The sequence below is a fragment of the Podarcis bocagei genome (genome assembly GCF_964188305.1).
Source record: "Podarcis bocagei genome assembly, chromosome: 5".
Lineage (NCBI taxonomy): Eukaryota > Metazoa > Chordata > Lepidosauria > Squamata > Lacertidae > Podarcis > Podarcis bocagei.
In genome coordinates, this window is record NC_138129.1 from 11,827,147 (window position 1) to 11,849,787 (window position 22,641).

At 42.0% G+C, this 22,641-nt stretch overlaps 1 protein-coding gene across 3 annotated transcripts; it reads right to left on the reverse strand.

The window, feature by feature from the left end:
- Nucleotides 1–6,876: 6,876 nt before the first annotated feature.
- On the reverse strand, nt 6,877–22,497 carry MTG2 (mitochondrial ribosome associated GTPase 2). Of its 3 annotated transcripts, none has more exons than XM_081196535.1 (7): nt 22,324–22,497; nt 19,528–19,707; nt 15,902–16,049; nt 12,074–12,189; nt 10,454–10,672; nt 9,501–9,639; nt 6,877–7,621 (listed from the first exon to the last, which is right to left on the reverse strand). In XM_081196535.1, the coding sequence occupies exons 2-7, from the start codon at nt 19,699–19,701 to the stop codon at nt 7,227–7,229; spliced, it is 1,191 nt and encodes a 396-aa protein (XP_081052661.1). In that variant the 5' UTR covers nt 19,702–19,707; nt 22,324–22,497; the 3' UTR covers nt 6,877–7,226. The 3 variants fall into 3 exon arrangements, with proteins under 3 accessions (XP_081052661.1, XP_081052660.1, XP_081052662.1); XM_081196534.1 differs by having other exon boundaries at nt 22,328–22,493; XM_081196536.1 differs by lacking the exon at nt 22,324–22,497 and adding an exon at nt 20,250–20,397.
- Nucleotides 22,498–22,641: the final 144 nt, after the last annotated feature.

Genomic DNA, 22,641 nt, shown 5'->3' on the forward strand with positions numbered 1-22,641 from the left:
TCTGGAAACCATGGAAATTGGAAAGCGTCCAGAACTGAGCAAAGGCTGGGGATTCTTGATAGCACAAAGCTGCCCCAAGTTGTCCAATTTGTGGGGTATCAGTGAGCAAAAATTAGCATTTCCATGGTTGGATTGTTCACGGAAAACTGCTACAATTCTGTGTTCCGGGAGGCTTCCTTGCTTCCTTAGCACCCTCCCAAATGGCTTACATATGGCAGAATAAAACTTTTGTAAAGAATAAGTTTAAATAAATTGAATTGTTTGTTTCTTTTTGCTGTAGCCTTTTCTCTCCCAGCCCCCCCTTCTCCTTAAAAGTACAGTGGTACCTCTGGTTACATACTTAATTCGTTCCGGAGGTTCGTTCTTAACCTGAAACACCACTTTAGCTAATGGGGCCGTCGCGCCACCACTGTGCAATTTCTGTTCTCATCCTGAAGCAAAGTTCTTAACCCAAGGCACTATTTCTGGGTTAGCAGAGTCTGTAACGTGAAGCTTCTGTAACCTGAAGCGTCTGTAACCTGAAGCATTTGTAACCCGAGGTACCACTGTATATACATCATTAAGAAAAATCAACAGATATATTTCATGGTATCTGCTGTATTCATGGTATTAGGGGACAGGTCATAGCTCAGGGGTACTGCATCTGCCTTGCATGCCCAAGGTCCCAGGTTCAATTCCCAGCTGGAAAGCTGCTACCAGTTAGTGCAGGCAACACTCAGCAAGATAGACTTGGCATAAGGCAGCTTCCTCTGTTCCATCTCCAAGCTTACTAATTATTCCATCCCTTTTAAAACACTTTTGTGTAAGATGTTTTAATAGAAATTGCTCAGAGCTTTGCTGTGAAATTGTATATCTGCACGCATAGGCAAACCCGGCCCTCCAGATGTTTTGGGACTACAATTCCCATCATCCCTGACCACTGGTCCTGTTAGATAGGGATCATGGGAGTTGTAGTCCCAAAGCATCTGGAGGGCTGAGTTTGCCAAGGCCTGGTATATCCATTTAATGCACACACAAAAAGTCGTGAGACGAAGTGAGAAGCCATGCCACTTAAGTATCTTCCAATTTTTTCCCTGGAATAAATGGGGTCCTCTCATATTTAAACCGGGTCAAACTTTGGATAGCTTGCCTACCTCTAACAGCCAGCCTTCAACTTTTGTTGTTGTTTAGTCGTTTAGTCATGTCCGATTCTTCGTGACCCCATGGACCAGAGCACACCAGGCACTTCTGTCTTCCACTGCCTCCCGCAGTTTGGTCAAACTCATGCTGGTAGCTTCGAGAACACTGTCCAACCATCTCGTCCTCTGTCGTCCCCTTCTTCTTGTGCCCTCCATCTTTCCCAACATCAGGGTCCTTTCCAGGGAGTCTTCTCTTCTCATGAGGTGGCCAAAGTATTGGAGCCTCAACTTCAGGATCTGTCCTTCCAGTGAGCACTCAGGGCTGATTTCCTTCAGAATGGATAGGTTTGATCTTCTTGCAGTCCATGGGACTCTCAAGAGTCTCCTCCAGCACCATAATTCAAAAGCATCAATTCTTTGGTGATCAGCCTTCTTTATGGTCCAGCTCTCACTTCCATAAATCACTACTGGGAAAACCATAGCTTTAACTATACGAACCTTTGTTGGCAAGTTGATGTCTCTGCTTTTTAAGATGCTAGGTTTGTCATTGCTTTTCTCCCAAGAAGCAGGCGTCTTTTAATTTCGTGACTGCTGTCACCATCTGCAGTGATCATGGAGCCCAAGAAAGTAAAATCTCTCACTGCCTCCATTTCTTCCCCTTCTATTTGCCAGGAGGTGATGGGACCAACGGCCATGATCTTCATTTTTTTTATGTTGAGCTTCAGACCATATTTTGCGCTCTCCTCTTTCACCCTCATTAAAAGGTTCTTTAATTCCTCCTCACTTTCTGCCATCAAGGTTGTGTCACCTGCATATCTGAGGTTGTTGATATTTCTTCCGGCAATCTTAATTCCGGCTTGGGATTCATCCAGCCCAGCGTTTTGCATGATGAATTCTGCATATAAGTTAAATAAGCTGTTAAAAAAGTTATACAGCCTTGTCGTACTCCTTTCCCAATTTTGAACCAATCAGTTGTTCCATATCCAGTTCTAACTAACTAACTAACTTTCAACTAGGGGTGTAAAAAAGCATCAATTTCCCTTCCACTCTGAATTCAAGTGCACACAGCACTGTTTCCTTTCTGCTTCATTTCATCTTCTGCCCAAAACTATGCTGTCCGCTGTGGTGAAATTACATAAGCTATGCAATTAATTGCATAAATTACATTGTCATTGTGTTATTCCACTCCATTCTTTTCAGTGCAAAGGAAACATAATGCAAATGTGGGAAGACAACATAACCAATGACAAACTGATGGCAGATGGGAAGCTACAGCAACCGTGAATCCCAATCCTATTCGCTGGATTGAATTTCCGCTCCCATTTCTGTTGAGAATTGAGAGAAAAGGCCTTGCTAATAACTCGAAGCATCTATGCATCAGTGCAGGGCATCCTGCTGGTGAGGCCAGATAAGTTATTGCTACAGAGATGGCTGAGAATAGTGTGTCTCACTCATTGCTTCAGGGAGAGACAAATGAATACCCTCCAACATTTCTCCGATTAAAATAGGGATGTCCTATTCCATAATAACAATTTTATTATTTATACACCACCCATCTGACTGGGTTGCCCCAGCCACTTTGGTTGGCTTCCAACATATATAAAAGCATAATGTAAAATTAAATTTTTTTAAATAGAAACTCTGCTATACAGGGCTGCCTTCAGACGTCTTCTAAAGGTTGTACAGTCATACCTCGGGTTACAGCCGCTTTAGGTTGCATTTTTTCGGGTTGCAGGTCTCCGAAACCCGGAAGTACCGGAACGGGTTACTTCTGGGTTTCGGCGGTTGCACATGCACAGAAGCGCTAAATTGCACTTTGCACATGTGCAGAAGCGCCGAATCGCAACCCGCGCATGTGCAGACGTGGGTTGCGAACGCTGCGGGTTGCAAACATGCATCCCGCACGGATCACATTCACAACCCGATCGTCCACTGTATAGTTATTTATCTCCTTGGCTCAGGGTCACAAAACTCCATCCCCTCCAATATTTCTCCAATGAAAATAGGAGCATTCTAAGGGAAAGCGGGACATTCTGGAATCAAATCAGAAACCGGGACAGCTTCTGTAAATCCAGGAGTGTCCCTGGAAAATAGGGACATGGAGGGTCTGCAACTGTAGATTTTGGCCATCTCATGGATGCATTGGTTGAGATTCTGGGATTGTAGGAGGGTGGACTGGGTGACCCTCTGTGTCCCTTCTGAGTCTACAATTCTGCGATTCTACTTTCAATACAGCTTAAAATCAGAAATCGGCTGACAATGAGCCCCTGGCAGTAGTCTAAGGCTCATGTAAACAGGTCCTGAGACAAAAGACATGTGGCACTGGGGGCACAGGAGGAAGTTTTACTTTCCCCCATTATGCAAAGTGCCAGACTCCTTTGCAGCTGCACTGACCAATACTAATTAAAAACATTAATCAGTCCTCCCACTCTGTTGTTTCCCCCCTTTAAGAAATGGAAGCAATGAGTAAACAACAGCAGACTTTTCTTGCAAAAGAGCAGTTGCTTAAAAGGGCAATCCAGTGAATAGCAAAGTGCACATTCTTGTTCCTTCCTAGCTGCACAGCATTTTGTATTCTTATAATGGGTAACTAAGGACTGCATTCAAAGCCTTGCAGCCGAAAGGATTAAGGCTTTTTTTTTTTTTAAAGATATGCAGAAACAAAGTCAAGACATTGCCTGTCCGTGATTTTTTCAACTAACAGAAAACGGCTGCTTCTTGCTATTTGTTGCTTTAGATTGGACTGTGCTCACAATCTGTAGCTATGTGTGCTGAAGCGCACTGAAAACAAGGGGCTTAAGCACACTTAATTCTGTACCGTTTCGTGGTTTGCTTAATGAATTACATTCGTTATATCAAGAAAGGGGGACCTGTGCCCCCTCCAGCTGTCACTGGACTCCCAACTCCCATCATCCCCAGCCAACGTGGTCAATGGTCAGGGCTGATGGGAGTTGTAGTTTAACAGCATCTGGAGGTTCTGAGGTTCCGGGACCCTGCTTGCAATGTCCATTGACTGTCCATTGGGTATTTCCATAAGCGTCTAGCTGGCTGTCATAGGATAATTCTGCATGCCATGAAACCACATTCCTGTTAGTACAGAGTATTTCAATCACTCTACATGGAGAAGCCGGGGTCAGCAACCCTCCTGTCCCAAAGCCGCCTCTCCCTGATCCTGCCCAATCCTTGCTACATGCAGGAGAATACTGACACAGGTAATGGGCAGATGGAAGATGTTGAACTCCATTGAAGCAGACTCCATAGTATAGACTTCTGCTCTGTTCTTCCGCAGGATTCAGCTATTCTACCAAAGTCAGCAAAAACATTTCTATTTATTTGCAAAAGGCAGAGGCTGCAGGTGTAACATGACCTTGCATCTTGGAAAAATGTGATCAAGAGAATAATTTGCAAGTACAGTGGTACCTCGGGTTAAGTACTTAATTCGTTCCAGAGGTCTGTTCTTAACCTGAAACTGTACTTAACCTGAAGCACCACTTTAGCTAATGGGGCCTCTGCTGCTGCCACGCCGCCGGAGCACGAATTCTGTTCTCATCCTGAAGCAAAGTTCTTAACCCGAGGTAATATTTCTGGGTTAGCGGAGTCTGTAACCTGAAGCGTATGTAGCCTGAGGTACCACTGTATCTTGCAAAAGCAGGGTGCACAGATAGTCACTCGCGTGGATAACTTAAACAGATCTAAACAAATTTAGAACGAAACCTGAACTAAAAGTTGCAGCAACGTGAACTGTTCAAACACGTCCAGGCAAGTCTTGCAAGCAGAAATTGTACTGGGGTAGCAACTTACACCAATCATTAACATCAGCTTGGGGCAAGCCAATATTCCATGTAGAAAGACCCATTTGCTCCTGGGTTAAAATGTTACCCTTGGCCATTTTTTATCCGACAATTGTGGGAACTTGCTGTTCTTTGAGGTGACAATGCCCTTATAGGACAAAGAGAAACACTATCCTCTTCTTTAGTGCAGAAAATGTGCACCTGGGACTGAAAATTACCCTTGATCTGAGCTTGAAGTTATTAAAAAATAATAAGCAAGGTTCTAGCACAAAGGATATATTCACTGGCATTGCACTGGCTGTTCCCACTCTCTATCTTTTGGGTCTTGTTGGGCTTATCCACAATTACCGTACCTTTCCTCTGCTCGTTCAACCTGTGTCTGAGCATCCTTTATTTTTTTGCTCCTGAGTTTTCCCCATGAAAACTCACTGTGGACATTTGCTCCGACTGAACACTAAAGAGCCGGGTTTTGTGGGGAAAGCTCAGGGCAACCCCCCCCCCCAAAAAAAACCCCACTCACTCAGACACAGAGCATTGAAGAGCAGGGCAGAAGGTTGTGAATAAGCCTTTAGTAAGAATAGTGTTTACATAGGTAAAACTGCACATATAGGATCCTTCCCATAGGACTGGAAGTGTTTCCTTATCCACTTTGTAAAAATAGGCTTTGCTTACGATCCCCACTGTAGATTGGGGATAGAGGGTTGTATCCAACAAATCACAAGGACTTAACCTTTTCCTTCTCCAAATCTGCTCTGGAGCTTGAGGGAAACCCCAGAACTGATTTGGGTGGTGGCTGGGCAGGGGGAGAGGAAGTCCTATTGAACTAAGGAGACAACTTCATTGGATACAAACTTTGGATTGGCATCATGATTCTGCTGCTTCCATAAAACGTATTTCAGTGAATGTGTGGTTTCTGTTGTAGACAGGGCTAGTATATACCAAACATAAATCAAAAATAACATGAAGATTAACAGTCCATGTGGCTTGCTGAAAAAGTTCACCATCATCACTGTCAATAAACCAGTTTTAGAAACACAAAATGGTTAGCATTAATTGCTGTGACATGGAAGAGCTGTTGGTGTGCATTTAAGGACATAATCAAAATACAGAGGCAACATCCCTAGCTCAAGAAAGATCCAAGCATTAATGCACTCTAGAAACAAACACGAGTAAATAAAGATTGCAGCTTCCTAGTGTACCATACTTAATGTACACTGGAAGCATGTAATCCCTCTGAAAAAGATGGAGAAATTTCTGGCTTGCGTATGATATGTGCACATTCTGTTTTGTTTAAGGTAACATTTTAAGTGGTTGGTTGGGAAGGGATGCCTCTATTCGTGGAATGTGGATGATGGAATCACAAAAGAACAAGGTAACTTCAGAGGATACAGGAAGCTACCAAGTCTTTTGTTCATTAGAACATGGGGGCTAAATTAGATGTGGCATTTGTCACATAATTCACTCTTGCATAGTTGGGAATGCCCAAGGTGGATGCAGATTATGGCATCAGGGGAAGAGATCTTTAAATTTTTGCCCTGCTGGAATCCTGACTGGAATCTAATTCTTCCCAAGACTATTTGCAATGGGCAGCAAACTCCCGCTACTGCCAGCAGGTTTACAGGGTGCTTCTCCCTGAACAGCACTGTCCCAATATGGTTCAAGCACCTTCCTTCCTCTGCCATTTTCAGCTTTTAAGTTAACTATGCAAGCACAAACCATGCGACAAAGGCCACACTAGTTTCTCTCTCCTCTGATGCAAATTAGACACTGATTTTTATTTATTTTTTTCTTACAGAGAGAAAAGCAAAGCAAAGGATTCCAGTTCAGGCATCGATACCAAAATCAACACCACCACGATAAGTTTTAATTAAGTCCAGGACACAAATTGGAATTTCAAGCTATTAAAAACAGGGAAATCAGCAGCTGTTGAAGGCACACACATGAAGCAAACAAAACATGTTTTAAAATTACTTTTACACAAGAGACATTTATTCATGGAAATTTATTTCACACAGGCTCATGGAACTAATTTTTACATTTTTATCTAGAATTTCCCGGAAGCTAGACGGTTATTTCCCTTTACATTTCTAATTGAAGGCCGTAGGAAAATACTCATCTTGCTTGGCAATATTTATCTTTTTAGAAGCAGAGTTATCCACTGATTCTGCAAGCTTGGAACATTCTTCTAGGGAAGGTGGGGCGAAACCTCTATGGTTAACTGCTCCAGGGAGACAGAGATTTATTCTGAAAGCAAAGTATTTTGCACCCACTCCACCCACTTTCCACCTAAATATGGCCAGAGGGTCCCTGTGGCCAGCTACCACTTGACGGGTGCATGGTTCTGTGCTTCTTCTGTTTTGACATACTCATCATACAGTTCTTTCAGGTGCAAAAACAACTCCTCCAGGTTTTCACCTGTCAAAGCAGACAACGGGATGACTTTCTGTTCCACTCGTTCCTTGAGGAGAGACAAATTGCTCTTTGATTGTGGAAGATCAAACTTATTTCCAATGATGGCATGTGGTCTCTTTGACAAGCCTTCTTCATACTGCTCTAGCTCATATTTTAAGTCTTGCAGCTGAGTCCAGGGCTCAGATACCGAGAGATCTAACACAAACAGAAGAAAGCGGCAACGTTCTATGTGCCTCAGGAAGGCTAAGCCCAGCCCCCTGTTTCGATGGGCCCCTTTTATTATCCCAGGGACATCGGCAACTACGGAAACAAAGCAGAACCCAGCAAAAACAATCATTAGTATTCTGGTCATTTGAGCATGGTCACACAAACGTCAGATTTTGCCTGCAAGACTAGAACCAGAAAGCAGCATCATTCAAGCACACAAAGAACTCCATCTGAAAATTCAGAATGGCAACAAGCAGCCAGCAGGCAGGAGTAGGAAGAGCTGATATACATTTCCTCCTAAGCATCATACAACAGGGGTCCACAAATATCAGTGTGTCTTGTTGCTGTTTAGTTGTTTAGTCATGTCCAACTCTTCGTGACTGCATGGACCAGAGAACGACAGGCACTCCTGTCTTCCACTGCCTCCCGCAGTTTGCTCAAACTCATGTTGGTAGCTTCGAGAACACTGCCAGCATTTATGTGTGCTTCCTATTCACTCTTACCCCTTTTCAGATCCTCTAGCATTTGCAGTGGGCTTTGGAGAGACGTGGGGATTTAATTAGTTTGCGCTACAGTATGAAGGAGGTAAGAAACAGCAATATATAACCAAGCCATGCCATTAGTGCAAGGACATCTGCCTGTGCAGCAGGACTTCCTCTCCTCTCTCTATGCGCACCCCCCAAATGTTCTGGGGGTACCTCAACCCTCCACAGCAGGTTGGGTGACTGTGTGCTTGGAGAGGAATGGGAGAGGTAGTTCCATTGAGCAGGAGGACGTCCTTGAACTAACAAGACACCTTTGTTGGATACAGCCCCAAGAGTCTCCCCTGCTGTTTCTTACTTTTCCAAACTGCTTTGCAAGCCTAGAGGGCTTGCCAGGGAAGCATCGCTTTGCTTTATTCATGCTGGGGTTTGGATAAGATCAGAGACAGTGGAAAAACTGCAGCATTTGTGAGAGTTTGTTGGAGGCGGCTGACAAGCCATTGCACCTAACTGCCCAAGGCACATCCCTGGAGAATGGATTAGTGGATGCTTGCTCAAAGCAGATACTCATTCTTGTGCTTGGGGATTTGAAAGAAAATATTCTCGGCAACACCATTCAGTAGTTTCTATGTGAATAAAGCAGACCAATTAGAGATGACACAAGGCACTGTCTCTTCCAAAATGGTTAGCTTTAATACCACCCCATAGGAGTCCACAGATACTGGGGTTAGCTTGGTAGACAGCATCTATTTATCCTTGCTACCAACTCCCCCTTCCCCACTCTTTTTCAAGTCTTCAGGCATATGCAGAGGGGAAGAGGTAGTGCAGCAATGTGACTACTCGACCTTTGCTTATTTTGATTTGTTAGATCCAGCTGGGGAAGGACTGACAAGGAGGGTCCAGGGTCGATTTTCCATGGGTAATTCCCAATTCATGCCCACCCAATTCATCGGGCTGTAAATCCTAAGCCTGCTTTCCCTTGCCAATGCCCAATCAGGAAAGTACTTCAAGGTTCCTGACTCCAATGGCATGATTTGGGCAAAGCAGCCTCATGAGCCAAATAAATAATAATAGTAATTTGAACCCCTGTTGTTTAGCCTGTAGACTAGAGTCACCCCACAAATATTGCGGGACTAATGTATTTATTACCAAACAGGAGACAAGTATCTTAATGTTGTCAAGTCTCTTAGCTGTGCTATGATTAGCTCTGTTCTTACCTTGTTTTCTTTTAATAATTGTTTTAAGGGAGGCTGTGATTTTGTATTTAGGCCAGCAGATCACAGTAAGCACAGGACTGCCAAAAGAAGTATGGGGTATTTGTTCTACCGCCCTACATCCGAAGATCGCAAGCCAGTTGACAATAGAAATACACAAAAATATACACCATGTGACTATGATACACAATTTTCTTTTTGCTCTTTCAAGAGGAAATGCGATGGAAGCTCAATAAAAATATTAAGCACTTGAAATGAAGTCTTATAAAAACATACCTGCAACTTGCTCATAGTTTTCATAGTGAACAATGCCTACATGTGGATTTAAGGTTGTGAATGGGTAAGAAGCCACTGCTGGTTTTGCATTGGAGATGGCTCGCAACAGCGAAGACTTCCCAGCGTTAGGGAATCCTACCTGGAATAAAGAGCCCAATCTGGGTTATTTAGAAGGCAGGTCTCTAGCCACACTGTTCAGACACATCACTGTTTGGCTGAAGCTAGAACATTGCATTTTATATATAGGTGCGCATAGATAGGGTTTGTGAAAATGCTGCACCCACATGCTTCACCATGATACGTGTTGTTCATAATGGCTAGACAAGGTGAGCCCAGGTTTTCCAGTTGTTGCTACCATGAATATCATCAGTCTCCAAGTCAAGAGATCCAATCAGGAAAGCACATGCACACATACCAGTACAAATCAAAGAACTACATTTTTAAAGTCACATCTCCCTCACTCCACATTATGGGTAAAGGTATTAAAAAAAAAGGTAAAGGACCCCTGGACAGTTAAGTCCAGTCAAAGGCGACTATGGGGTTGTGGCACTCATCTCGCTTTCAGGCTGAGGGAGCAGGCGTTTGTCCACAGACAGTTTTCCGGGTCATGTGGCCAGCATGACTAAACCACTTCTGGCACAACAGAACACCGTGACGGAAACCAGAGCACATGGAAACACTGTTTACCTTCACGCTGCAGCGGTACCTATTTATCTACTTGCACTGGCGTGCTTTCAAACTGCTAGGTTGGCAGGAGCTGGGACAGAGAAATGGGAGCTCACCCCGTTATGAGGATTTGAGTCGCCAGCCTTCAGATTGGCAAGCCCAAGAGGCTCAGTGGTTTAGACCACAGCGCCTCCTGCATCCCTCCACATTATGGAGCTATTTCTAACTAAACAATGAAGGTTTGTTCCTCCAGAGTCAAATGTACTACCGAAAAAAGGCAGACTCACCATCCCTGCATGGGCCATGGTTTTAAGCTCCAAATGGAGAATTTTTTCTTGACCTGGTTCACCCTTAGTAGCAGTTGTTGGCGCTCGATTGTCATTGGCCAGAAAGAAACGGTTGCCTTTCCCTCCAGCTCCACCATAGGCTGCAACATACTCCTCACCATGATGGTTGAGATCAGCCACAATTGTACAGTCCTCTTTAACCACCGTACCAATGGGAACCTTGAAAGTAAAAAGAAAGTTTGGGAAATTTTGGAACAGGAGGGAGATAAACTGAAATTACAGAGCTTTGAGAAGTTGAAGGTTAAAGTGCGAGATTGGCTCCATTATTACCAAATAATGGAGGTTTACAAACAGGACAGGAAAATTGGCTTCCAGGTGGAAAAATCAAAATTAGAAACAGAACTGTTAGAACCCAATACTAAGAACTTGTCAAGAATGTACAACTTGCTGCTGAAATGGAATACACAAGATGAAACAGTGAAATCAGCTATGATAAAGTGGGCACAAGACATTGGTCATAACATTATGTTTGCTGACTGGGAACAGTTGTGGACCACCGGTATGAAATTTACGGCATGTAATGCCCTAAAGGAAAATATTATGAAAATGATTTATAGGTGGTACATGACCCCAGTCAAGCTAGCAAAAATTTACCATTTGCCTGATAATAAATGTTGGAAATGTAAAGAAACTGAAGGTACTTTCTTTCACCTTTGGTGGACGTGCCCGAAGATTAAGGCCTTCTGGGAAATGATATATAATGAAATGAAAAAGGTACTTAAATGTACCTTCCCTAAGAAACCAGAAGCCTTCCTCTTGGGCATTGTCGGCCAATTAGTGTCAAAGAAAGATAGAACATTTTTTATGTATGCTACAACAGCAGCAAGAATACTCATAGCAAAGTATTGGAAGACACAAGATCTACCCACTCTGGAAGAATGGCAGATGAAGGTGATAGACTACATGGGACTGGCTGAAATGACTGGCAGAATCCGAGACCAGGGGAAAGAGGCGGCGGAAGAAGATTGGAAGAAATTTAAAATCTATCTTAAGAGACATTGTAAAATTAATGAGTGTTAAAATGTTGTAATTATAGAAAGTAAGTGGATTACAGCTGTAAAGATTAAGTTAAAAGAAAAGAAAAGAATACAATTAGATAAAATTAAGGGTGAGGACTTGCTGAACCAAATTTGAAATTGGAATGCAGAAAGGGGAGGTATGAGGAGGTCGGTGAAGTAGGTTTTAAGAAAATAAGGTTTTGAAATTATACTTGTTTGTTTTGTGTTTGTTTGTAGTATGTATTGTGTATGTTTATATAATTTGTGAAAATTTAATAAATATTATTTTAAAAAAAGAAAGTAAAAAGAAAGTTAAGCAAAGCAAAGCAAAGATGACCATTTGCAATGCGCTGCAATTTGCTTATGCCTGGGTGCAAGCAGAGATCCAAATTGTCCCAGGAAGCTCTCCGAGCTCGATCACATGGATGAAGTATTCCTGTAAGCGTTTAAAAGGCTGAAAATTAGAGAAGTAAGTTGTGTTATGGGGCAGCAAACGAAGACAATTACTTTAATTTTAAGTTTTATACATTTCATTATTATTTTTAAAACGTTAGCTGCTTACCTTAACATAGATAGTTTTACCAGCAGCTCCATAACAGTTTTTGCTCCCTCCATTTACTCCATTGAAACCTCGATAGAGTGAGAGAAGAGAAGCCAAGGATCTGACTTGCTTATCCACTGTAAAGCAAGATTCAAAATGTCTGAAGTGTACAGTACTCCTATTAGATAAATTTTCTTGTCTGCATATGCAAAACAGGTGATTCCAAGATGAGGACACATCATTAATGTCAGAGAATGTTGTGTCTGCTCTACCCAGCAGAGGACACTGGAACAAAGCAATACTAGGAGTGATCAGGTGTTCTTACTGCTCGCCTGCCTAAACCATATTAGAATGCTAACAGCGTATTAATGTACATTAAAATGTTTTTGAAAGGAATGTCTTTCAGAAGGTAACTTCGCTTGTGATCACCAAACCAAAATATTTCAATGATCTTAGGAAGACAACTTGAAAAATGCCAAAAAATAAAAAAATAAAAATTGTTTCACACCTTGTTCTACACACTTTGTTTTCAGTAGTTAAAAACTGCCAAAATTCATTAATCCATTCTGTCGACGATAAGCACACTTTGGTTCATTATCTTATTTTGGCTAGCTTAGATTATTGTAATTCTCTATTCCCATTTTAAGCATCCTAGTCTATCTTGAATTCTGCCACCCAAGTTCGGCTTTTTTTCTTGTATCCCCCCCCCCCCGCACCGCATACAAATATATTATTATTATTTATTATACTTATATACCACCCTTCATCCAAAGCTCACAGGGTGGTTTACAGTATAAAACACAGGCATCATGTTCCTTTTCTTTGGATTACTTTATGGTGGTAATGTTACCTTATTATGCTAAATTTCAGGTAGCATCTTGGATCAAATGATCCCACCATTCAAGTAGAAGGCACTTCTAAGTGTAGTAAATCTCTGTGAGCTGCCTTGATCCTGGATCTAGAGGAGGGATAAAGAACCTCTGGTTCTCCAAAATGTTGCTGGAGTCCAGTTCCCATCAATCCCAGCCAGCACGGCCAGTGCTCAGGGATGATGGAAGTTGTAGTTGTAGTACAGAAACACTTGGAAGACAGTAAATTTCTCATCCCCGCTCTTGAGGGTCAGCAGAATGGGTGAAATGAACAAACCCTCATGAGCACAAGCAAATTCTGCTTGACTTATAGGATCTTTGGATCAAAATTTGTGTTTTTTGTTCCGCCCCCCCCCCCCACTTTTTCTCCAATTCATCTTCTTGATTATTTGTGTCCTCTTGATCATTTGTGTTCTCTTCTTTGATAAGTCTCATACATTTCCTTCTGCTTTGCACTTTTCTGCTCTTTCCTCTTTTTACTTCTTTTAATGGAATTCATTGCCAGCCTATAGCTGGTTAATTCATTCTTATTTCCTTACTTAAATATGGCTCACAGATTAAAGTGATAACAGAGTTATTATGGTTTACATTTTTACATTCTCCTTCTCTTCCTCTAGTTTCAACTATGTGTCTTTTTTTGTCTATACTGTATGAGAAAACAAGCTATTTAGGCACAGACCTGTTTCTGTTTGTCCTCAATACCACACCTAGTCTTTTTAGGTGCTCAAATAATAATAATAATAATTATTACTGCAGCTAAGCTGCTTAAGACAGTACTTTGCAAAAGATGGAACTGTGATTACCATGCGCTTTGTATATAAGGAGCTTAAGAAAGTTTCTGGAATGCAAGTTAAGATACAAAAAAACCCCAGTGCCACAAAATAACCACCGAACATTTTACAGCTACTGATGCATTCGGTAAAGAGGTTCAAGCTATGTGTTTGTGAAGAATGGCTCTTCACGTGGAAGAGAGCATGTTCAATCTAAAATAGTTTACTTTTCATTGTATTGGAATTGCCTTTTCAAAGCTGCAATTTCAGCACAATTACTGAGCAGAAAATATACAGGAATTGCGCTATCACCTAATGTAGAGCTTGTCAAATGAGCAAAAGCATTACAGTGGTGCCTCGCAAGACGAAAAGAATCCGTTCTGTGATTCTCTACGTCTAGCGGATTTTTTCGTCTTGCGAAGCAAGCCCATTGAAGGATTAGCGCTATTAGCGGCTTTTAGAGGCTTTTAGCGGCTTATCTGCTGATCGGATCAGCTGATAAGCGGCTTGGCGCTATTAGCAGCTTTTAGCGGCTTATCTGCTGATCGGATCAGCTGATAAGCGGCTTAGCGCTATTAGCGGCTTTTAGCTGCTTTTAGTGGCTTATCTGCTGATCGGATCTGCTGGTAAGCGGCTTAGCGGCTTAGAAAAGGGGGGGAGGGGGAAAAAACCAGCAGGAACTCACAAGACATTGTCGTCTTGCGAAGCAAGCCCATAGGAGATTCGTTTTGCGAAGCACCTCCAAAATGGAAAACTCTTTCGTCTAGCGAGTTTTCCATCTTTCGAGGCATTCGTCTTGCGGGGCACCACTGTACACAACCAGCACTGTGCCCATGCAGCCACTGACAGATTAGTCTAGGCATGCTGTGGGTATAGGAGTTTGAACATTCAGCAGCAAGCTTGGAAAAGAATGCTATCATATGCACACTTAGATGGGTGCAAGCCCCAGTGAACACAGTGAAGCCTACTTAAGTGTAGGAATGCATAGAACTGAGCTGCATTAGGGCAGAACTCCCAGGATGACTTCGGTGTGCAATACTTGAGTAATCCAATCAAAGTTTGATCTGTTTAAGCACCATTCTGATCAATGGAGCATAAGAACACAAACTTAGATTCTAGTGGAGGCTGGACTGATTTATACATTATGAATCCCACAGATGTAAGATACTTTTACGTAGCAAGTCTGTGTGTCTGTAAATTTCTATGCAACTTATATATAGCATAGAAGTGCCCCCTTTAGACAATTCGAGTTACAAGAAAGGAGATTCCAGCTAAACATTAGGGAGAACTTTCTGACAGCAAGAGCTGTTTGACAGTGGAACAGACTCCCTTGGAAGGTGGTGAGCTCTCCTTCACTGGAGGTTTATTAAGCAGAGGTTGGATAGCCCTCTGTCATGGATGCTTAAGTTATGATGCCTGCACTGCAGGGGGTTGTTCTGGATGATCCTTGAGAACCCTTCCAAGTCTACAATTTAATGGAACACCACTGGGCGCAAGCAATTAATCTGCCCATGTTTATTCTGGGCATCCACCAGTATAGGAGCTGCCTCTTCTTTCAGAGAATTTCTGCCTTGTGGAACACAGGTGCTAATATGCAGTTTCAAGGCTGTTTCTAAGCACCTTTGGTAAGCACTCTCAATAAGGTTTTTCTATTCCACTTAGGTCATTATGCCACTCTCATCACCACAATGCTGAAGCACAATCCATAAATATATTATAAGTGTGTTATATAAGTGTATTATTATGGTAGCTTTTGGCTTCAAGAGGGAAAATGGTATCGGCTTTCATGCATAAAAGCAAGGTCAGAGAGATGTGCTTTCTATTATTTCCAGAGAGTGAACCCTTCTAGTATCTCTACAGCATATGCACATAATTCATGTCAAGTTGTCAACTAGCTGGATCCTCTCTTCTTTACAGTGATTCATCCCAAATAAACTGAGCTATGCATAAAATGCTTTCTTGTTTTTGGAAAACTATTTTTAGATTAATTTCAGGCTGGTCCAGTTATATACTGCTTTTTGTTAAATGTAAAACATTATGTTGGATTTTGAGTTTTACATTACTTGCATTGAAATTATTTTATGTATTGCATTCTATTTTAATTATTTCATTGATTTTTGTAAACTTCCCAAAGAACTTTGGTTGAAGGGCAGTCTAGAAACAAAATAAACAAACGTATCAAGATTTGTGCAAGAGCTATTATCTCTTACCTTTCAGTATAATGTCTCCCCCATCTCCTCCATCTCCACCATCAGGACCTCCATATATTTTTCTAGGCTCACTGTGGAAACAGCTGATACCATCACCTCCTTTGCCTCCTACCACATATACCCTTCGGTGATCTACAAAGTATCGGGTCTGAAATAGGGAGAAACACTAGTTAGAAAAGCAAATGAGGACATTTAAGAAATTTTCAATCCTAAGCCTACTAGGAATTAAATTTCCATTTGATAAGCGAGAGGCATTTAAAGTCTACTAGGAATTAAATTTCCATTTGATAAGAGAGAGAGAGATGCATATTGCATTTAAGGTACCAGCCAGATAAATTTATCTGGCATTTATTACCTAGCAAAAATTCTTATACTCAAGGCCACAGACTGGGATAGGTATATTCTGGAGGACTGATCCATTCCTTGGATGTTTTCGACATTTCTCAGAATTCTATCAGTTCTTCAGTAAAAAGGAAACTTGATTCCACATTCCAGTGTTCTGGGCAATTATTGCAAAGGCACTAGTATGGCCAACAAGCAATTATGCATCTATTTCGTAGGGTGACCAATGAAGGAAAAGGGGGCAGATTTTCCGTACTAGTATATTATGTTTTCCATGAAGTAGCTCTTGAAAAGCACTGATTCAATTGGTTCAAAATGCCATTGCCAGAATGTTTGGCACTGTCCAGCCACAGCAGGTTCTGCTGTTGTTTGAACTGGTCATACATTTCTTTTCATTCAAATTGCTCATTTTCACCTTTAAAGTCCTAAATAGCTAGGACTTTCCCTCCTGCAGCTCTCCTTATGCACTCTAACAAACCCTGATGGTACTACCCTGGTTTCTCCTGCTGAATGAGAAGCCATATGAAGGATTTGGTATTTTATTATGCAAGGCACTTTACAGGGAAATACACCTGGCCCCTTCTTCATTTTCATTCCAAGTAAAGTGGGAAGGTCTATAAGCTCAGGGCTTTGCATGCAAAAGGCCCCAGGTCCAGTTCCTGGCATCTCTAAGTTGGGCCAGTCATTGAAGAAAGAATACCAAAAGAGATGAACAAATGCTCTGACTTGATAGAAGGCAGCTTCCCTATATTCCTAGTTGCACTCAGTCCCCATTTCTCAAGGGTATTCTTTTTCAGATTATGATCAGAAGCGAGGAGCAAATACAGCAAGCAGTCCTCCTTCTCATACAGTGCCTCTTGTCGGGATACAAAGTGCTTCACTGTTATCTAGTTTATTCCAAGGCAGCGGCATTCAGTTTGTTCAGGGACCCTTGGAGACTTATCAGGGGCTCCTCTGTGAAAGGACTGACAATGACAGGTAAGTTTGCCTTAAAGAGAACTTGCTCACTGTTAGTGGACCTTGCCCTGCAATGCAGTGCTGCAAGGTAGAGGTGGGTATGTTCAAAAGGGCACTCTTGTGCTGCCAACAAGACCCAACAAGTTTGGACCAATGGCCTGCCTGAACCGCGTAGGCATCCAGAACATGTCCCCAAATGCTCTATAGTAGGTTGGAGATCCACGGCAGACATGAAAAGCTTCCTCAACAGAGGCTGATGTGGAAAGTGAGGTTATAGAGCTCAAAATACAGTAATGTATCTGAATCATGAAAGGGGCAGAGGGAGGAAACGGTTAATTTATTGTAGTGTTCTCTAACACAACCCAGGTATGCTGTAAAAACAGCATTCAGCATTTAAAGGACATATTTATCTAGCATTTTCCCCTTCTTGGAGGAGAAAAGCTGTAGCTATCCCAACAGCAATCTCACTGGCCCAGCAGTTACAATTCATTTTTTATTTCACTTTTCAACTCTTCTTCTTGCTGTAATATAGCCAAGTAATTGCTATGTTCCCTGTGAGGTTTTTTTAAAAAAATATATAATCTATAAATCAGTACAGAATTACTGGTAATATCTTAAGTCTTGTGATAACACCAAAGAATTACAGTTCATTTTTTAAAGCACAAGCAGCTGGAAGGGAATTGATTGCCACAAACATGGCCAGTTAGGCAAATGCTGCAGAGAAAGGTTCAGGATATTGAAAATAACGCAGGGTGAGTGCCTGGGCAAAATGCGGGTGGCCAGCTGTGTGCTTAAGTTGTGACAATATTTGAGGAAAAGAACATTTTCTGAATTGACATAGCATCACCAAGTGGTTAAAACAGCAAACTGCTGCCTTAAATTACTCAAAAGCAGCACAATAGTTGCCCTTTCTCTGTGGTTTGTTGCTAACAGGATTTATAGCTTGCAATCTCAAACACATTGCAAATTAAGTTGAACAAAAGAGCCCTTTCATCAACAGAGAGGATTATGCAGCCATATTTTTCACAAGATGAGTTTGTGATCTCACGATAAATAGCCACATTATGTACTCTAGTAACCTTAGTTATCAAACGTATCTTCAGCTTGTGAGCTGATCAGTACTTGACAGAGGCAGTTCTGAGCACAGACTATCTCATGATTTGGCCAGGGGTTCATGCACAAAAAGCAGGATGTGCAGGGCTATCCACCATTATATAACTGAAAAATCTACTTGAAGAGGAAAAATGACTGGCACATCTGCATTTTTAACACAAACTTGCCATGTAAATATGAAGTTCCTATTATTATTATTATTAAATTTGTATATTAAATTAAGGCCAAATACAATCTAAATCTTACACAAGTACTTAATGCACAACCTCGCAGTACAGAAACAAACAGAATTAGCAAGATATGAACACACAACTTAGCATATTATTAGTCATTCGATAAAAGAAGAATTTTTGTTAAGGTCAGTGAACTATGGCCCCAACTACCTACAATTGTCAGAATTCTTGCAGCTGAATTCTAACTAACAAGAGGCTTCAAAGCCATTTTGCAGCCCTGCTAAAAGCCAAATAACAAAGTGACATTGAGACCCCTTATTTTTACATGTATGCACAAGAGCAAGTATGATACAGTAAACAAAGCACTGAACTTGGAATGGAGAGACATTGGTTCATCAAATCCTGCTCAGCCTTGCAACCAGCTGACTGTCTACCACTTCCCATCCTAAACTCTCTCATAAGATGGCTGTCAGGATAAGAAGGAAGTGGTGGTAGGGAGAAACTACGTATGGTGCCTGGTACTCCTGGGAGAAAGGGAGTGGGGAAATGGAAATTTAGTAAATAAACAAAGATAACACACAGTTCCTTCCTCTATATCTTTACTTAGGAAAGTAAAGATTGCAGCCTTTTTCAACCTGTATATAGGATTACTTCTATGATCATGTAAGTCAGGATGTCTGCATCCTAAAAAAACTTGCATGCAACATTCCTATAAATTGTAACACAATTTAAAGAAACAAAGTAGACATTGCTAAAGGGTTTTCAAACAGTATTTCAGCCTTATCATCCAGTAATCTTCACATGAAAAGGATGCAAGAAATAAAAATGCCAGAGTTCTTACCAAATGCTTACTAATAAATGTTTAGCTTAATGTTTTCTGTTTTTGTATTATGTCTTAAATTTACAAAGGCTTTTAAATCAATGTGTTATAGGAAAGTGGAAGTCAGGGAACTCCAAAAGCAAGTAAGAGAAGACAAGAAATATATTGCAGTACCACTAAATTTAATTTGCAGCTAAACTGAATATTTTTCAAGACTTTACCAGCTTCTTTTCTGAAAGGTCTCTTTTATGTCCCAGTCGCCGAGACTTGGAACACCTTGTGCAGGTTGTGCTAAGATTCCTGTGCCAGCTCTTCTGAAGTAGGTAACTCTGTATGAGTGAATGTGTCACTCTCCATTGGCTTTCCAACCAAGCTCTGATGGGCATTTGTTGCATATTTGCCTATCAAGGGAGAAAAACAGTGCTGCCGAGATCAAGACATACTAAAAAGCAAACATTGAGAAAACAAGAAGCGCCAATGTATCAAAACTGAACACAAATTCCTTCTTGAAAAGACCAATTATGCACAGCTGCTTCCACTTCTGAGCTGCAGTGGTTGTGAAAGGGCTGGAAAATCAAGTACACTTAACTCTGATGAATTGCTGCCCTCACAAGAGCATTCTCACAAACACTTTTGTTATTGCAGAACTCCCCCAGATCAGTCCTGCTATTCTTTGTAGATAATAAAGGTACCTCATTCATCCAAACACTTATCCTTGCACATCCCACTTGCACATTTGCAGAATCAAACTGGCATGCTGAGAATATGGAACGAATGCAGTCAAACTTTGTTAAGTGATAGCACAACTGTATGGTTATTTTAACTTTTACAATATAAAATCAAGTCTCCAACATTCTGTCACACTTAAGCACAATTAAGAATCAGAACCCAGAATCCAACAATTCAGATGAAGGGGTAGGCTTGATTCAGTTGGCAGGCTCACCAGTGATAGGAAGCAGGTTAATCCCTCTCTTTCCTTGGAGGTTTTTAAGATGAGGTTGGTTGGCCATCTGTCATAAATGCTTTCCTTGAGATTCCTGCATGGCAGGTGGTTGGACTAAATGATCCCTGTGGTCCCTTCCAATTTTACAATTCAGTGGTACAGTTTAACTGTATTTATTTACCTTCTCTGATATAAGAAAATAACTATCACTCAGTCCCGTGGGCATGTGTAAAAGATCTGCACTTACAGACACTTTTGAAGCAAGGGCAAAACGAGCACTCGAACAGATTGGCATGACAGTGATACTTGGAGGGTGCAATGGACTACAGTGTGAACTGACACAATGCACCAGCTTCCTGGTATGTGCACTGTTGTTGCTTATAGGCAGAAGACAGTTTACCACAGTGCAAGTACACTAGCAAGAGCACCAGATTGCTTCACCAGATTGTTTGATGTTTTACTATATTTTCATATATGCTGTAAGCCACCTAGAGTGGCTGGGAAAACCCAGCCTGATGGGTGAGGTATAAATAATAAAATTATTATTACTGTATTACTATTATTATTATTATTATTGCTGCTGTTGTTGTTGTTATTCTAGTTAGTGTATTTAGCACATTTATATCTTCCTTTTTCTTCCAGCACAAAACCCAAGACATGGAGTTCTCAGATGGTCACCTTTCGTAAGTGCTGACCATACCCAGGCTTGATTGGCTTCAGCAGTTACCGCACAATGTTTTGTGTTGTGAACAGCCACATAACATGGCAAGGAGCAGTAGAATGAAAAAACAAGTTAGGCTGCCAACCTATAGTGACTTAGCCAATAGCAAGCCCAACTGAAGACAGTGGGAGATTATTTCTGAGTAAACACATGCAGGACTGCACTGTTAGCCATCCTGGTGGGATAGGAGTGTCTGAGACTACTAACCAGAATGATAAACACAGCACACACCTATTTTATTTTTATTGTGTGTTTTAATTATGGATTTAATTCACACTTGTAAACCACCTATTATGGCATTAAGCTGATTAAACAGCAACAAGTCTTAGGACTACAGCCTAGCCACAGTAGTTAATGCGCTGGCTGCTTCAAAACTGGATTACTGCAATGCGCTCTGTGTGGAGCTTCCCTTGTGCATGATCCGGAAGCTGCAATTAGTGCAGAATTCAGTGGCACAATTGCTGGCGGAAGTGAGGCCTTGTCACCTGTGCTCAGAGACCTGCACTGGTTGCCGGTTTGCTACTGGGCCAGGTCCAAGGGGCTGGTATTAGCATACAAAGCCCATAACAACTTGGGACCAGCATAGCTACGATATCGCCTTACCCTACATGCACCCACTCAGCTGCTTCGATCGGATCGGAATTGGCACTTACAGATGGCACCACACAACATCCGCAGCACATCTGCATGAAAAGCTCAGGATCGTTCCATGTGGGAGCACCTGCACTTTGGGACACCCTGCACAATTGGAATCAAATCAACAACTGCACTCTTTTTCAGTGCACTCTTCTGTTTAGACAAGCCTACCAGGATGCTTAAAGAGAGCTGAGGTCATTTTCACCTGATTTGGCATTTTTAACTTCTGCGTGTTAAAGCAGCACTGTGAATCTTTCTCGGTCTTATGTTTGTTTGTTTAATCTTTTTGTAACCACTCTGGGGTGCTGGTTTCTTTTCTTTTCTTAACATTAAAGAAAAATAAATTTAATTTAATTTAAAATAAATACATACTGCAGCAGCAGCAGCTCCCCCAGCCTGCCCAGCACATTTTCTGAGGCAAATATCTAGCTGCCCATGGACTTTTTCTTGTTTTCCACAGAAGGCCGGCCCCCCTCAGCTCAACCGCCTTTCCCACTGACACACACGCAGCGCAACTCGCTCCCCACTTCTCCGCCCTCCATATATATTCACATATATACATATATGTATGAATGAGATATATATATATCCCTCTCACACCCAATGATTTTATCGTGTTTTCTTCTCGTTTTTAGGCACCCAGGGGTTTTTTTGTACGGTTTGTTTGTAAAAGAAGAAGAAACGGCATACGCGTAAATTAAAAAAAAAAAGTCTCACCCACCCCAAGCTTTTATCCTAGCTCCGCCATTTTCTGACAGGCTTTGCCCATCCGCGGGTTCAGCATCACACGCCTGACGTCACAGCCGCGCGCCGCGGGCGCGGAAAGAGAAAGCGGTGGCGAGGGCGGGTCGGGGCAGCAAAGACGTCAGCCACCCCTTTCGCTGCCTCGCGCCAAGCAGCTGTCGCGCAGACGCAGTTCTAGTGCCTGCTAGGCGCTGGAAGCGGCGGCCGCAGGGCTGCATGTGCGCCTGCGCACCTGCCGGGGCTGGCGGTTCAAACGTTGCGTAGCGCCGCTTCACTCCCCCTCCCCCTCCT

Coding starts and splice junctions, on each gene's coding strand:
- MTG2 (XM_081196535.1), bottom strand. CDS start 19,701: ATGCAACAAATGCCCATCAGAGCTTGGTTGGAAAGCCAATGGAGAGTG. Junction 16,050..19,527: donor ACCTTTCAGAAAAGAAGCTG/GTAAAGTCTTGA, acceptor TCCCTATTTCAG/ACCCGATACTTTGTAGATCA. Junction 10,673..12,073: donor GTAAAACTATCTATGTTAAG/GTAAGCAGCTAA, acceptor TTTACTTTCAAG/GTTCCCATTGGTACGGTGGT.